The sequence below is a fragment of the Capra hircus genome, chromosome 14, assembly GCF_001704415.2.
Source record: "Capra hircus breed San Clemente chromosome 14, ASM170441v1, whole genome shotgun sequence".
Lineage (NCBI taxonomy): Eukaryota > Metazoa > Chordata > Mammalia > Artiodactyla > Bovidae > Capra > Capra hircus.
The window spans coordinates 91679514-91696467 of NC_030821.1; the positions used below are offsets into that span (position 1 = coordinate 91679514).

Genomic DNA, 16954 nt, shown 5'->3' on the forward strand with positions numbered 1-16954 from the left:
ACTTTCTAGTGTTACAAAAATATCCTCAAACTGCCGCCTGACCTTTAAAAATGACACTGGCATTTTAGTCTTGCAATGCCGAGTTTATCTAGATTATCGCGTGTCCACACGTGGATCCTGGAGGCCGACCGCTGGGACCACGCAGCGGGGATAGCCAGGGGCCTGGTGGATCTCGTCTTCTGCCCCCTCTCCCCGCCCCTGCGGCCAGACGCCCAGGAGAGCAGGTGTGCAGCCGCGCAGGGAAGCTGCCCTTCTGACCCACAGGCATCTCCCTCACCGAATCCTCTCACTTGGACGCATCACCCTCAGGCCCACCATACAGCTGACCCTCGTTTGTAAAAAGGGCGTTGTGGTTCCTAACTTCAGACACGTGATGAGAAAGAACCATCTCGACACCGAGAGGGGGCGCCTAGAACACAGCTAAGGATGAAGACCCCTGCGAGGTTATGGCTGGAGGGCTTGGGCTCCGCTGGGTCTGGAGCCCACAGTTTCCAGTTCCTAACTTCATGCTCCTCTCACCAAAACAACCGTTTTCAGACCGGGGGTGCCTGGGCCCTGGACGTCTATAAAGATTCTCATGGACAATGTGAGCGCAGACAGCTTTAAGAGGACATATCCCAGCCCCTGGGCAGCTCCCCCAAAGCTCCCCCGAAGCTGACCTCTTGGATGCAGTGGTCAGTCTTGCCTTTCATCTTGCTTTGTCCCAACTGCCCTGCTCCAGCCTCAGTAGCTTCAGTCGTGTCGGACTCTTTGCGACCCCTTAGACTGTAGCCCGCTAGGCTCCTCTGTCCATGCGATTCTCCAGGCAAGAATACTGGAGTGGGTTTCCATGCCCTCCTCCAGGGGATCTTCCAGACCTAGGGATCGAACCCACTTCTCTTACATCTGCATTGGCAGGCGGGTTCTTTACCACCAGTGCCACCTGGGAAACTCCATATCCATCCCAGATCGTATTAAATATATTGTCTCACTGTGATCAAACCTCCAAGACCAAACACAGACAATCAGAAATACTGCTGTCTTTATTAAGAAAGTTCCTCTCTCTAATGAATGGGTAACCTCATCCTTTTAGAAGACAGAACATTTCTAATTGGCTTTTTCAACAAAATTGAAGAACTAATGTTATCAATAGATTATTAAAATCATTTCTGCTAAGCTCAAAATTCTCCAAGCCAGGCTTCAGCAATACGTGAATCGTGAACTCCCTGATGTTCAAGCTGGTTTTAGAAAAGGCAGAGGAACCAGAGATCAAATTGCCAACATCTGCTGGATCATGGAAAAAGCAAGAGAGTTCCAGAAAAACATCTATTTCTGCTTTATTGACTATGCCAAAGCCTTTGACTGTGTGGATCACAAGAAACTGTGGAAAATTCTTCAAGAAATGGGAATACCAGACCACCTGACCTGCCTCTTGAGAAATCTGTATGCAGGTCAGGAAGCAACAGTTAGAACTGGACATGGAACAACAGGCTGGTTCCAGGTAGGAAAAGCAGTACGTCAAGGCTGTATATTGTCACCCTGCTTATTTAACTTCTATGCAGAGTACATCATGAGAAACACTGGGCTGGAAGAAACACAAGCTGGAATCAAGATTGCTGGGAGAAATATCAATAACCTCAGATATGCAGATGACACCACCCTTATGGCAGAAAGTGAAGAGGAGCTAAAAAGCCTCTTGATGAAAGTGAAAGAGGAGAGCGAAAAAGTTGGCTTAAAGCTCAACATTCAGAAAATGAAGATCATGGCATCCGGTCCCATTACTTCATGGGAAATAGATGGGGAAACAGTGGAAACAGTGTCAGACTTTATTTTTCTGGGCTCCAAAATCACTGCAGATGGTGACTGCAGCCATGAAATTAAAAGCAGCTTACTCCTTGGAAGAAAAGTTATGAGCAACCTAGATAGTATATTGAAAAGCAGAGACATTACTCTGCCGACTAAGGTCTGTCTAGTCAAGGCTATGGTTTTTCCAGTGGTCATGTATGGATGTGAGAGTTGGACTGTGAAGAAGGCTGAGCACCGAAGAATTGATGCTTTTGAACTGTGGTGTTGGAGAAGACTCTTGAGAGTCCCTTGGACTGCAAAGAGATCCAACCAGTCCATTCTGAAGGAGATCAGCCCTGGGATTTCTTTGGAAGGAATGATGCTAAAGCTGAAGTTCCAGTACTTTGGCCACCTCAAGTGGAGAGTTGACTCATTGGAAAAGACTCTGATGCTGGGAGGGATTGGGGGCAGGAGGAGAAGGGGACGACTGAGGATGAGATGGCTGGATGGCATCACGGACTCGATGAACGTGAGTCTGGGTGAACCCCGAGAGATGGTGATGGACAGGGAGGCCTGGCATGCTGCGATTCATGGGGTCGCAGAGAGTCGGACACGACTGAGCGACTGAACTGAACTGAAGAGATCAACATAGTGTCTTTGGCTTAGAGCTCGGGGGTTCAAAACACTGGAGAACACTGAGGGAAGAAAATGCTTTCCATCATAGTTATTTTATGGAAACAATTGTGACCTAAAGGGAAACAAACTTACGCTAAACTCCATCTCTTTCCAGCAAAAAGTAATACTCTCGATGACACAGAGTATGCATCATTAGCAACAAAATGCTTCATCTATGTCTGTAAGAAATCAAGTTCCAAGAAATGTAGCTTTTATACTTAATAATTAATTATCCAACTTTGCAACATTTATATTGTTTTTATAACTTGATTACTGCTACTAAATATACCATTGAAAGTGAAAGTGTTAGTTGCTCAGTCGTGTCCAACTCTTTGTGACCCCATGGACTATAGCCCGCCAGGCTCCTCTGTCCATGGAATTCTCCAGGCAAGAATACTGGAGTGGGTAGCCAGTCACTTCTCCAGGGGCTCTTCCCAACCCAGGGATCAAACCCGGGTCTCCCACATTACAGGCAGATTCTTTACTGTCTGAACCATCAGGGAAGCATACTGTTAATTCAATCATAAAAGTGTTTTTTAATTTAAGTATAGTTGATTTGCAATATTATACTAGTTTCAGGTGCATAGTGATTCAATATGAAAATTGATTCAATATGGAAATCACATGCTTTGCAACAATTTTATATGATTTTTAAAATGTTATCAACTTGAAAATATCCTAGAAGATATGCAATTTTATCAAATTCTTTTGGGCATTATATGAACAGAAAATGCCAAGGGCCCCTAGGAGTGGCCACATTTCCGACCAGAGACTGGCGGGGCAGTTCAGGGTCTGCGGAAAAAGAACAGAGAGAAGAAGGAACCATGTGCATCCGCACAGCCCAGGGGCCTGCGGATGGAAGGGCACACACACACGTGCTTTCTCTCCCCAGCTACTACATCTTCCTCAGGATGGCAGGAAATGGGCTTTAAAATCCTTTTATTTATGAAAATGCAATGGCAACCCACTCCAGTACTCTTGCTTGGAAAATCCCATGGATGGAGGAGCCTGGTAAGCTGCAGTCCACGGGGTCGCAAAGAATCGGACACGACTGAAGAGACTTAGCAGCAGCAAGCAGTATTTTTAAAACAAGAAGGCGGCTCAGGGTGGACCTCCCAGTCGGTGCCAGGCAGCAGACGCCCCAGTGATCCAGTCTAGACTGGAGGGCCGGGCACGGGAGAGTCTGTCAGACTGGAGCCTCCCTGCCGCCTCAGTCAACTGGTGTGGGAGAGACCCATACACTGAACCTTCCCATCCAACAAGCAACCTTAAAAATCAAGCGATTGCTTCTAATCATGTGCTTTAACAGAGAAAACCATAATTCCAAAAGATACACACATCTGTGTTCACAACAGCACTATTTACAACAGCCAAGACATGGAAACAACCAGGCCGTCCATAGACAGAGGAATGGATAGCAAAGCTGTGGTCCAGATACACAGCAGGGTGCTACTCAGCCACAGAAAGGGACACAGTGGCGCCATCTGAAGATCTGTGGACAGACCTCGAGACTGTCATACAGAGTGAAGTAGACCAGAAAGAGAAAAATATGTCATATATTAATTCATATATGTGGAATCTAGGAAAATGGTTCAGAAGAGCCCACGTGCAAAGCAGAAATTGAGACACAGACATACAGAACAAACATATGGACAATAAAGGGGGGAGGGGGTGGGATGAACTGGGAGATTGGGCTAGGTATATATACACTGCTATTTGTAAAACAGATAACTAACAAGGACCTGCTCAGTGCTCTGTGGTGACCTAAATGGGAAGGAAATCAGTAAAGGGGGTTGTGGTATTTGTATAACTGATTCCCTTTGCTGTACAGCAGAAATTCACACAACGTGGTAAAGCAGCTATATCCCGGTAAAACATTTTTTAAAAATAGATTCATTTCATTCCTACTAAGCTGCCCTCTCCTTTGTAACAGACTGTCTTCTTGATTCATTTATTGATGCCAGAAAGAATCTATTATGCGATGCATCTCAGGTCCACGCCAGGGGCAACAGCTGCGAAGGTTACTGACAGGCACACCCAAGAGCTGCAGGAAGTTGCATGTATGTCCTCCTCTGAGACCCATGCACCCAACCTGCAAGCTCTCACCCAGTCCCTAACCAGCTCCACACCCACGAAGAACACTGTGGTACCTTCTTCTAGCCTAAAACCTCCTTAAGATGCTTTTTACTCACTCACATCTTGCTTCCTCCAGGACTCCTTATAGATAAGCCCTGTTTAACGCGTGTCTTTCTCATCATTGTCCTAACCCAGTGGTGCAATTCAAATCGCCAATCTACCGGTTCCTCCTGGCACGGACTAATTTGGGAAAGTCCTGTACCTTTGCCCATCCTCCTCTCCAGGCTTCCAGAAGCACAGTCTAGGTTTCAGGAGCAGAGGACTCAGAGGCATCTCCCCAAGTGAGACAGAGTGGCTCCCTGGGGGACCCATCACCTGGGCAGTCACCAGTAGAGAAGCAGGGAAAAGAACATTTATAACTGTCCTCTGTTCAGTATTTCTTGGAGCCATTGGAGGAGGCAGGCAACCCTCTCGGATGTCCCATGACCACCAGGTGATGAGACTGGACTTGAACCTGGGGCTGTTTAAGCCCCAAGCTCCCACCTGAGCCCCCCACCAGCCTCCCACCTCTCACGTGTGGGAAGTGGGTCAAACACCCTGTGGGCTCGCAGTCACTCCCACACCCTCTCCTTGCTCTCAAGCAACCACAGGGATGCCTGGCTACAGACTAAGGTTCGTGGTCTCTCTCCCCATCTCTCCTTAGCACTTGAAAGCTCTCAGAGTCAGAGCAGGAGCCAATTTTTCTTCCAGTTACTACTTAGAGGGCTCAGCATAACCCTAGTCACACGAACAAACTTCAAGGCGGTGGTCCGACAATCTCTGAAATAGCTTCCTTTGGGGATGGACCCCTTTAGCTCCAACGTTTCCTACAATCCACTCCTTCATTCAGTAGGTATTGAATGAGCACTTAGAATATGCTGGACACTAGAGACACAGCAGTGAACAGAAGAAACTACCTACCTTGACGGAGTTTAAATTCTAGTAGGAGAGCAGTGAACTTCAATACTGATGTCAGCTGCTAAGACGCATCACGACCGTCTACATGAATGATTCCTTGGTACAACCAGATGTGCATTATATATCTACAATTTTTCTGTTGATCTAGTATCTACCTTACCCAAGCTCTTCTTAAAAAATTAGAGATTAAAGATTTGCCTGCAGGGGGATCTGAAAAGCACACGTGAATAAGTGAAGGCATGCCGTTCACACTGCTGTGTAACACGTTCCAAATTCACAGACTGGTTCAAACGCGGCTCCTTCTGCCCCCTCCCCCGCCAGACCCCCTCCATCCTTTAGATGTCAGCTCAAATGTCGCTTCCTCCACAACCACAATTACAACTCACGACTGCATCGGGGCTTCTGCTGTACACGCCCAGGCACCTGCGTTTTTCTCAGTAGGCTCTGATCTTAGCATACAGCTTAGGTCTAGAGGCTTAAAAGAAGAGGGCAGGGACACTCTGTGTTCACAGAAGGGCTCTATCCCGCTGTAAGTAACACAGAGTCTGGCACATAGGAGGTGTGCAACTAATACTTGTTAAGTAGGGGAGAAGGATACTGATTTGTTCCTTTCAAACATCTTCTAAATATGGTCATGTTTAAGCTCAGCTGGGCACAAGGAAGCTGGTGGGGTGATACACTACTGAGGATAATTTAGATCAGGGAGATCTCAGTGGAGAACGTTCAGTGTCTAGCATGCGCAGCTTTCACTGGTCAGATAAAGATCAATTGACAAATACCTACCATGCAGACTGCAGAAAGGACAGTCTTAGATACTGAAAGTAACGTGTTGCTGTTTGTTGTTTAGTCACCAAGTTGGGTCCGATTTTTTTTTGCAACCCCATGGACTGTAGCCCACCAGGCTCCTCTGTCCATGGGATTCCCCAGGCAAGAATACTGGAGTGGGTTGCCATTTCCTTCTCCAGGGGATCTTTCCAACTCAGGGATCAAACCCACATCTCCTGCATTAGCAGGCAGATTCTTTACCACTGAGCCACCAGGTACTGTTTAACATTCTCTGTCCACTGACAGAGGAGATGGATAGAGGGAGAAAAAAAAACTACTGAGTTTTCAGTTATTTGGGGGAAAAGACCATATAATCTGACTTGGGGTAAGGAGCATGTTCACCCTTCCCTTAGCTCAGCCATCCTCAAGATTTTCCTAGCATGCAGAAACTCAAGATTTACTAATTTTGCGTTTAATCCAGAGAAATTTCTAGGCCCAAAAGAACCAAACAGGCCAATCAACAAACCTCCCACCCACAAGGGAGGAGGCAGGCGAGCCGGGCGGTGTGGCCAGCAGTGGCCAGCATAAGCAGACCAACGGCTCCGACTAGCTCGTCCCGTGCTCCGGGGCAGCTGCCCCAGCACCCCTCTGCCCGCCGCCCATGTCAGCGTCAGCTCAGGTTCGCTGAGGTCCCCAGCCCCTCTCCTCCACCCCGATGGTAAGGCACCCAGCCCACCGGAAGCAATCCAGTGTCACCCCCATTTCCATTCCATCCTGAAATGTATTCTTCCCTTCACTCTGTCCACTCTGACAAGCTCAGCAGATCACCATTGCTGACGTTTGTACATCAATCGAGGAAAAAAGTTAATGCTGTATTTTCTTGCAGAAATTAATTATTTAAAAATTTATTATTGTTATTTTATTCTCGGTTGTTCCCCACAGCTTGTGGGATCTTAGTTCCCTGACCAAGAATCAAGCCCACGCCCCCTGCATTGGAAGCACAGAGTCTTACTCACTGGACCACGAGGGAAGTTTCCCAGAAGTTAATTCTTACTTGTTCCCAGGAATAGACAGTTCAAAAACATAAAAGGCTTCAGGTTACTCTGCTTATTTAGCAGTTTTCAGCTGACTTGAAAAAAGAGTCTAAAAGTCAAACGGTCCCTTAGTGAGATAGGGAGGAGATGACGTTATCATAAATCCAAGTTACATCAGGAAGAAAAGGGCAAGAGAGAAAATCACAAGTTGATGCAGCCAGGAAGACAGACCTGTACGTATAACTGAACCACTCTCCTGCACACCTGACAGGAGCACAACACTGTAAACCAACTGTGCCTAAATAAAGAATCCATTTAATAAAAGGAAGACAGATCTGCCCGAGTTCAAGCATAGCAGCAGCTGGAACAGTATGAGAGACTTCTGCCGGTCAGATGGTTTACTCATAGCGGTGGATGACAGGCGCCCATCGGCCGGCACAGTTTAGTGAGATGGGCTGCACGGGACCCAGAGGTCAGGCTCCAGACCTGGTCAGGAGATCTTGTCTCAGACAGCTGCCTGACCCTCTAAGTGACTTCCTGCTACGGCAGCTCACCTATAAAACGGAGATACTGATTACACTGATCAGGGTTATGACCACGTTAGATTCAGGTTGCATTTTTTAAAAATCCCTGTATTCATCAAAGAACTGTGTTCACACTTAAATATCAGCATTGTAATGGGGGCAACTGGGGGCCATACTAGAATCTACCCAGCAGCTGTCAGTCATGCTGATCAAATGAGAGAATCACGTAACACCCTAAATGTGGCCCCTGGGCCATAGTAAGTACTCATTTTGCTTGTATCCATGATAAGGAGTATTTTACATGTTTATTTCCAAGTTGTACACAAAAATTACCTGGTAGGAACAATGGAGTATTTCAATGTATTTCTATGAATTGGAAATCTATTGTAAACCTACCTACTTACCAGCCTACCTACTTACCCGCCTACCTACTTGCCCATGGATTGGTATGACAATTTTGTGTTTCAGGGGGAAAACTTGAGAACGACGTAAAACCTAAACTGCATGCTTCAACAGCACTACAAATCAAATATAAATAATGTTATCTCAATTTATGCCGACCAAGCAAATAGTTCATCAGAGTCCAGAAGGCCTGAGTAAACATATCTGAATATTATTAAATTCTGTCCTGAAAAAACCCACTATTAGAGTAGCACCTGGAATAGTTGATGAATAAGGCTGTCGACTTTGGTTCCCCTAGTCTGCTTTTGCAGCATGCCTTCAAAGCAATTACTATTCCATTACTGTTCACACAAGAGAAAATTTACTAGCCTGCAATTTAGAGGTAAGTGGGGTAGACAGAAGAAAATGGAGTCACCCACCAGGATCCAAGAAGCTGCAGACAACAGTCTAAATGCTTAAAAGATACACATTCGTCACCACACACAATAACCCGGTCTTGTCTTCATGTCTATTCATGAGAAAGAATAATCAGTGGAAAGCAGGCTGGAGGGAGAAGGAAGATGGAAAAAAGACAACAGGAAGAGACAGAAGGGAGAAGGCCTTTGAAACCCGAGGAGTTATTCCTGATCCGTTAAAATATCAAGATCCAGACGAAAACTGCTGGTGTCCAAAGAAAACGCTGTCAAAAATGAGCCACAGCTCAAGGACCAAACATCCAGGGAAAGTAAAGAAAATGTACAGATGTAACACTGTTAGACTAGGAAAGCTGTCCGTCCTTCTAGACACCCATTTCGAAAAATTCTCACATTTGATCAGACTCACAGCGTGACTAACATGCTCTTAGGAGGGAAGAAATAACACGTGAGGGGCGTGTTTCAGGTCAAATCATCTTTGGATAGTGCTCGCTAAAAGCATCTTAGAGGTTTCTTCACTTCGAAAAGATAATCACTCTACACTAAGTAACTGTGTCAAGGGGATACGGAAAGGGAGCTCTCCTGTCTCCTTCCGGGAAATACATTCATAATCTATTATTTAGGGGGGAAAGTGCCAAACACTGTAAATCTCAATTTATGGCTCCAATGAGCTGCACGTAAAGGGTTGAACATGTAACTAAATTATCAGAAAAGGGCAGGGTGAACTCGCCCCTCATCTCCCCCACTCCCAGCCCCTGCCCAGCACACAAACAGCTTGACTGCACCCAGCACAACATCCAAAGGGCCTCTCTAGTTCACTAGTTGCCAGAAACATCTTCCAAATGCAATCTCATTAACTGAGACCTTTCCTGAGCCTGTAACCGTTTTCGAAGTCAGCTTGTCTTCCAGCCTCACCTCGTTAAACTGAGGTGAGTTAAACTTTTAAAAGTTAACTTTAAAGTTAAACTTTTAAAAGTTCTTTCCTTGCTTGGAAAGTGATATTTTTTAACCTTTCGGTTCTACCGGTTTCCCCAAGGTGAAAGCAAGTTCACCTGAAAAGCGGCCTCTTTAAACTCAAGAAACCCTGGAAGGTTTTCTAGCAGAGGACAGAAATCTGATCAATAGTGTTATTGAAAAAATGTGACCAGCTACAGACCCATTTGTCTGTGGCTGTTGCTTGTGTGAAAGCCAGGCAAATCTTTTGCAAATAAGCTTTTCCGGAGAGCTAGATGGATGGAGTGTGCAGGCCGCAGGCAGCCAGGATTACCTGAGAGCCACAGTGCAAACTCCCATCAAGGCCACAAGAAGAGGCCGCTGGGAACCTGATAACTCCAAGCACCTCCATCTCTGATAGGCAGCTTAGCTTCCACCACAATTCACACAGCTTCCTTTGCAAATGGATTTGGCTGTTAAATGTAGGGTTGTTTGATGCAAATATTTATTTTCTGGCCACACAGCTCAGTTGAAAGGGGAGCCTGAAAATTGGCTGGCTGGCTAGCTGGATGGGAGAAGAAAGCTCAATTCCAGCTAAGCTACCACGGAGGATTAATTGCACCAGAGTGCCTGTTGTGCCTTAAATTTAATTTGGAAAACTTTCATCTTTTACTTTCCTTCATTGGCAGCCAATGCTTAGAGAGCTAATTTGTACCTGGTTCATTTTCCTCCTTTTATCTTATCTACGTTAACATCAACCATGGAAATGAGAAGCACCATGAATAAAAGATGAAGCTTGCCTTGGGACATTCTTTCCTGAGGTACTGTGAATTACTTAAAAACTAATTTGTGTGTGCACCATAGAAAGGGCTGAGATATATGCCGGGCCCTCCAGCATCCCTGATCAGCATCTTCCCTTCCCCCAGGGAGCTATAGTGTTTAGATGTCTTAGCTGGTCCTACCTTTTCGCCAAGAGAGCAGTGTCTAGACCGCAATCCATGTGGCATCATTAATCTAGTGGTGGAGGGTAGAACATCCCATTAATATACAAGACTAAGGATGCATAATTTCCCCTAATCTGACTTCTTAGAGAGGTCAATCTTGCTTGCCATGCAAATAAAAGAATGTGCTGTAATTAAGAAAACTTAATGTCTCAACATACATGCCTGGGGAACAGAGAGATGCCTTTTTTGGTTCAAAACACTATGTTGGGGGAGGGGTGGTGGGCAAGAAAGGGATTAGTACTAAAATCCCTGCCTGGGAGGAACCCCGAGAAGCTACAGGACTTAAATTCTAAGTGTGTCATGCATATTATGCTTAAAAAAAAATCCCTTCTGTTGTGTATTTAGCATACTTGGCACCTCTCCATAAATAAGAGACACACATGTTTGTAAGTTTATTTTGAATATTTCATTACTTCCAACCATACAAAACATTAGTATCTTAAAAGTTTAGCTTTTTTTCCCCCATATAGTTTCCTCTCAGCTGACACTTTTTTTTTTTGGTCCCCATCCTCTTCTCTTTATCTTCTCTCTTTCTTTTCCCCTACGGAGCAATGAAAAAACCTCTTGCTGCTTCATATCCACCACGAACAAGACGTCTTTCAGCTTGGGAAGCATCAAAGAAAGACTGTGTTCTGGGCGGTTTCTCTGGCGCTCTGTGCCAACTCCTCCCTTCAGCCCAATGCCTCACGCCAGCGGGCTGGAAGTGGGGAGCAACTGAGACTCACTGCCCTTCACAGCCCATTCCCCTAAAAGGTTAATTAATAAAAATGTGCACTGTTTTGCTTACCCAAGACTACACATTTTCACAAGCAGAACAACTTCCAAGTTGTATAAGAAGAAAACAGACTTTGGGGGTTGAAATGATGGTGTTCTGAAATATAAGGGTCTTGGCTTCAGAATACTAGCCATGTCTTTTGGGGGCAAGAATATGCAGGCAGAATCACGATAAAACCCAGCTTAAAAAAACCAGCTGATATTTTGAATCTTGGTTATAATGAAGACCATACCATACAATGGCAAGCTAACTGATTTCTTCAGAAGAAATACAGGAAGAAAGCCCTCCATCATGAAAGCATGGAAGAGAGGAGAGGAGAGCAATTACTGGTCCTTTTAGTCAAGAAGCAAGAGAGGATGAACAGAAATGAAGGCAACAATTGACCCCAAGAAATGGATTTTTAAAGCTACACAGGCAGAAAAATGAAGCTGGAGAGACACAGAATAGCTCTATCCTGAGGTTATGAAAGCCAAATGGAGATATTAGGATGAAAGCATGGGACATTGGTGATTTCTGTGAAGAGTGTGCTAATTTGCTTCAGTCCTGTCTGACTCCGTGCGATCCTGTGGACTGTAACCCTCCAGGTTCCTCTGTCCATGGGATGCTCCAGGCAAAAATACTGGAGTGGGTTGCCATGCCCTCCTCCAGGGGATATTCCTGACCCAGAGATCAAACCTGCCTCTCTTATCCCTCCATCATTGGCAGGCGGGCTTGTTATCACTAGCACCACCGGGGTGGAGGGTGGGGGGATGTCTAGACATACAGATAGCCCAGTTTACTTAGGGGAAGGGAAGGGATGATGGAGTCTCAGAGTCAGGATGTCTGGGATTTGGGGAAGAGGCAGGCAACAGTCCCAAGGCATGTCAAAAAGTCCAAGGTCTTTTCCCGCTATATTTGTGGAGGAGGAACAAGAAAACAACACCACAGTTCAAACGCATCAATTGATGCGTTTGAACTGTGGTGTTGGAGAAGACTCTTGAGGGTCCCTTGGACTGCAAGGAGATCCAACCAGTCCATTCTGAAGGAGATCAACCCTGGGATTTCTTTGGAAGCAATGATGCTAAAGCTGAAGCTCCAGTACTTTGGCCACCTCATGCGAAGAGTTGACTCATTGGAAAAGACTCTGATGCTGGGAGAGATTGGGGGCAGGAGGAGAAGGGGACGACCTAGGATGAGATGGCTGGATGGCATCACGGACTCGATGGACGTGAGTCTGAGTGAACTCCGGGAGATGGTGATGAACAGGGAGGCCTGGCGTGCTGCGATTCATGGGGTCGCAAAAAGTCGGACAGGACTGAGTGACTGAACTAACTAACAAGAAAACTGTCAAAACCAGGCAACCCAGCCTCATTCGCAGAACGCACACGCATGCGCACACACTCAGGCTGCAAAGCACCAGCCTCAGGGACAAACACCTGTTCCAACCCGGTGCCTGCTGGCTTTGTGCAACTGTGAGCTCCAAGGGACACTGCCATCTCAGCACCAGCGGGCCAGGCTGTGCTGGGGACCTCACGGCGAGAACCAAGCAGCAATGGCCGGTGGAAAAGTGGCCAAAGAGGGGCCTCGAAAAGGGTCAGGAGAAGGAACCCGGCAGTCCTGCTGATAACCTCGTGCTGTGAAAAAACAGAACCACAGGGCAGGAAGGGCAGTCCCACACTCAGTTGCCAGAGGGATTCCTCGAAAAGGAGGTCATCTTTAGAGTCAAGAAGGGCCTTTGTGGGGTACAGGGAGAGATGGTGGGGAAGAACTCCCTAGAAGTCAGTGTTTTCACTAGTGACCATTTCCAGCCCAGCAAACTGTAACAGGGAAATGGGTGTCTGGCTGATTCTTAGTCACCATCTTCAGCGTCCTCCTGATACGGCTCTAGACTCGGAATCACATCTGCGTGCACTGAAAAGGCCGTCAGAGACCACCTAGCCTGCCCCCAGGGCGCAGAACCCCTCTCCTTGCAGCCTAGCTTCTCGGGGCTCCATCCTCAGGCCGGCCAGAGCCCAGTTTCTAGAAATCCTACAGGAGCCTCACAGCTGCACCACCGCTTCAGCCCAATCGCGGGGCCGGTGAGTGTGTGTGTGTCTCTGTGTGTGTGTTGGGGTGGGGGGGAAGGGGGGAAGCAAAGCCCCCGCCAGACTCTCTTCAGAAGTCCCGGAGGTCCTCCCACCCTCCTCCAACCCCGGGGGATCAGCGCAAGCCGCGGCGCTGCGCCTGGAGTCCCGAGTGGGCGCGCGGGGAAGGGCAGCCGTGGCGGGACCAGCACAATGGGGTGTCCTCCCGCCCGCCCTGGCTTGCCGCTACCTCCTGAAAGAGCTCCAGACTGTAGGTGTTGTCGTCGTCGGCGAAGAAGAGCACGCCGGGCTGCGCGCGCTGGTGCCCGTGCCTCTGGCGCAGCCAGGCGAGGCCGGCGTTGCGCTGCTCGGTAGCGCGCGGCAGCCCGGGCCGCTTGTAGCGCCGGGGCGTGGGGACGTGCAGGTGAGTGCTGGGCAGCCCCGCGCGCGCCAGGAAGCGGCTCACCAGCTCGCTGCGCGCCGCCGCGTCCTCCACCAGGATCCAGTGCAGCTGCGCCACCTGGCGGAATGTGTTGGCCAGGCGGGTCAGCTCGGCCTTCTGCACCGGGCGGCTGTAAGTGGGCGTGATGGCATAGATGGTGGGCAGCGGCGGCTCCGGCGGCGGCGGCCGCGGCCGCGGCCACGATTCGTTGTGCGGCTCGCGGCCGCGCCCCGGGCCGCCCCGGCGGAGCGGGAGCCGGGCGCCCCCGCGGCCCCCGGGATAGGGCGCGAAGTAGGGGCGCGAGGTGAGCGGGGGCGCGGGCCTGCGCGTGTCCACGTCGAGCATGATGATGACGATCAGGATCCAGGGCAGGAGGATGAAGAAGCGGCTGAACAGCACAGACTTCATGGTGCGCTCTCCCCCGACCTCACCAACGCCCCGAGCGGGGCTGAGCCGGGGCTCCCCAGCGCGCAGTTTGGACAGCGCTGGCGTCCGCGCTCAGGAAGCCGCGGCCCGCGCGCACTCCATGGGGCGGCAGGGCGCTGCGGGGGCGCGGAGCCGGGCGTGCGGGGTCCGCAAAGGTGGCGGGGAGCTGCGGCTTACAGGGCGTGCAGGCAGGCGGGCTGGCCGGGAGGTCCCTACTCCGGGGAGTCTACGGCAAGCGCGACTTGGTCCAGCCGCGCGCGCCGCCGGCGCCGGAGTTGTGCGGGGCGCGGGGAAGGTGGTGATCCTACCGCGCTCTTTCCGAAGCTTGGGAACTGGGAGCCGTCCCGCCGCTCCGCAAGCAAAGGGACTCCAGCCGTGGGTCCCTGGTGCGCTCTCGGCGTGAGGAGACAGGCGTGGGAGACAGGCGACGAGCGCTCTCCTTCGTTACATCCCAGCCGAGGTGGAGAGGACCGGAAGCGAAGCTTGGGATGTCTTGCGCCCAGCTCGGTTCACGCGCCGCCGCGGAAGCCTGTGCCCGGGTCTCTTCGCTCAGCGCCGCTCTCGATAGAACCTCTCCGGCAGCAAGATCCCAAAGCCTGGAAAGAAAGAAAAAGCGAGGGGGCGGGGGCGCTGCAGACTCCAGCGTCCCCCCCCAGCTCCCAGTCCTCCTGTGGGGAGACAGCAGCGCTGCTACTGGCGGCTTGGGGCTGCGCGGGGAGGCGGGAAGGCGGCCGGGCACCGCCGAATGGGAGCGGGAGGAGGGTCCCCGTCGGGCGCCGCGGCCGCGGGGAGGGGCTGGATGCTTGCTCCTTCGCTCGCTTCCCCGACCTCCGCGCTCTTAGCTTTCTGAAATGCGGCAAGGTCTTTGGAGACCAGCCGGGAAAACACAGGCACGTGCCGAGAACGCGGGAGACTTCGCGTCGGGAGTGAGAGGAGAGGGGCGGCGGGAGAGGGCGTAGGATACCTCCTCTGGCGCCCGGCGCGGGGTTTGTGTGCTGGGGGTGGACCGCACCGCGCAGACAAGAAGCGCTTTCCCCGAAAGGCAGAGATCACGGACACCCCCGAGAAACGGAGGGGTGCCCCTATGGGTGTTTGACTAGAGAGATGGCCCAGAAGAAAGGATCTATCCGAACCTTTGCTGCGTGGCTGCAGTTAGATCATTGCGGGAAAATTCCTAAAACTCCAGCTGAGTTAGCAGGTTTAACTTATTTTCCTTCTGTACTCTGGGTCACAGTTCTTCACAGTTGGCTGCCACCGGAATGATTTCGTTTGACCCTCTCAGCGATCCTTGCGATGAGGCCTGGGAAGTAGAATCACCTTCATTTTTTGGATGAGGAAGCTGGGACTCAGAGTTGGCAATGATCTCGCCGAGGTCAGTGGCGATGGCCCAGCGGAAACGAGACGTAGGTGCCCGGAGTCTAGCCGGTGGCTTCGGCCTGCAAAAGCCACTCCCGGCACAGCCCCCCGGGCGGGCGGCCGTCCTGGCGGTAAACATGGTGCATTCGGAACCAAACGGAGCGCTCGGTGACATGTGGAACCATGATAGTGCCTGGAAGATGCGAGGCTCTTGGTTTGGATGTTTGCTATCTAGCGGACCCGCTGGCTGAGCCTCTGGCTGCTTGCAATGGGACAGATGAAAGCAGGATCGCGCTCCCTGGGCACGTGCAAGGGAGGTGCTCGCAGAGCGGCAGCAAAGATTTTCCCCAGCCTGTGATAAATAATTTCTGAGCCCATCTTCCCTCACTGTCTTCCTCAGTCGTCTTCACAGATAAACCCTGGCGATCGCGCTCTGAGTGTGCGCACGGGGAATGAATACTCCGGGACGGATGCTCGCATGTCCAGCGGCTCCGAGGCTCCTGGTTTTTCAGCTCTGTCCTGGCTGCTTCCCCCTGTCGTCCGGTCTTGGCGCGTCCTGAATTTCCCTAATTTACAGCCCAGAGTCTGAAGCCCGAGAGTGAAATGTATAATAACCCCACGCGCCGCCCTCACTAGGGATCACCTCTTCCATCTTCCAGTAACAGCTGCTAGCTCATAGTTTAAATCGCACTTTAGATCAGTGCCTCCAAGCATAGGAAACAATGAATCCATCAGACTCCTTCCCATGGTCTCTGATAGCTTAGTGGGCCTCTGAAAATAACACAGCCTCGAGAAAAGTCAGGCCTCTGGGTGCGCCTGGGGAAGTTAGGGGCTGCATTTTGGCGGAGGCAAGGGAGGACGGTTGGGGAGGGAATTTGGTGGAGGCGTTTCTCAAAGCAGCACACACACCTGCCCACCCTACAAAGATGACTGAAGTCTGTTTCATCCTGTTGGAATTTTTACATGTAGTTGATGAGAAATGCCTCATGTGTTACCTGAGTAAAACTGAAGTGGTCACAGAATTGAACTTAAAAGCATCACCAAACTTCATGAGTAGGGACCCTCTGAACCTTGAAATCTATTTCCTGACTGCTTCTTTTGCAGCAACCAGGACTGCTCAGAGAGGAAACACTTGCAAAATCATCAACTTTTGGAATTTATTCTGAGATTTTGACTGGGGTCCAGGATTCACAGATGTCATACAACACAACCCTTAACCAGCACACAGGAGGTCTGTGGCTCTTTTCTGTTATCCTTAGTCAGCATTCCCCCCAGGTGTACATCACCCACTCATCTGCTGGGAACATGATGGTTCTTGGGGTAGACCTGGGTTTTGTCCCCAGCTGGGTTGGTTGGGCAACTTTAG

General features: G+C 49.8%; 1 protein-coding gene across 1 annotated transcript in view; it reads right to left on the minus strand.

Annotated features, from left to right (window-relative positions):
- The window catches only part of B3GAT2 (beta-1,3-glucuronyltransferase 2), a 109590-nt gene extending 94947 nt beyond the window's left edge, over window positions 1-14643 (minus strand). Inside the window, exon 1 of the mRNA XM_018058826.1 lies at window positions 13615-14643. Coding sequence (XP_017914315.1) covers window positions 13615-14214 — 600 coding nt within the window. The 5' untranslated portion in view covers window positions 14215-14643. The remainder of the gene's footprint in view (window positions 1-13614) is intronic.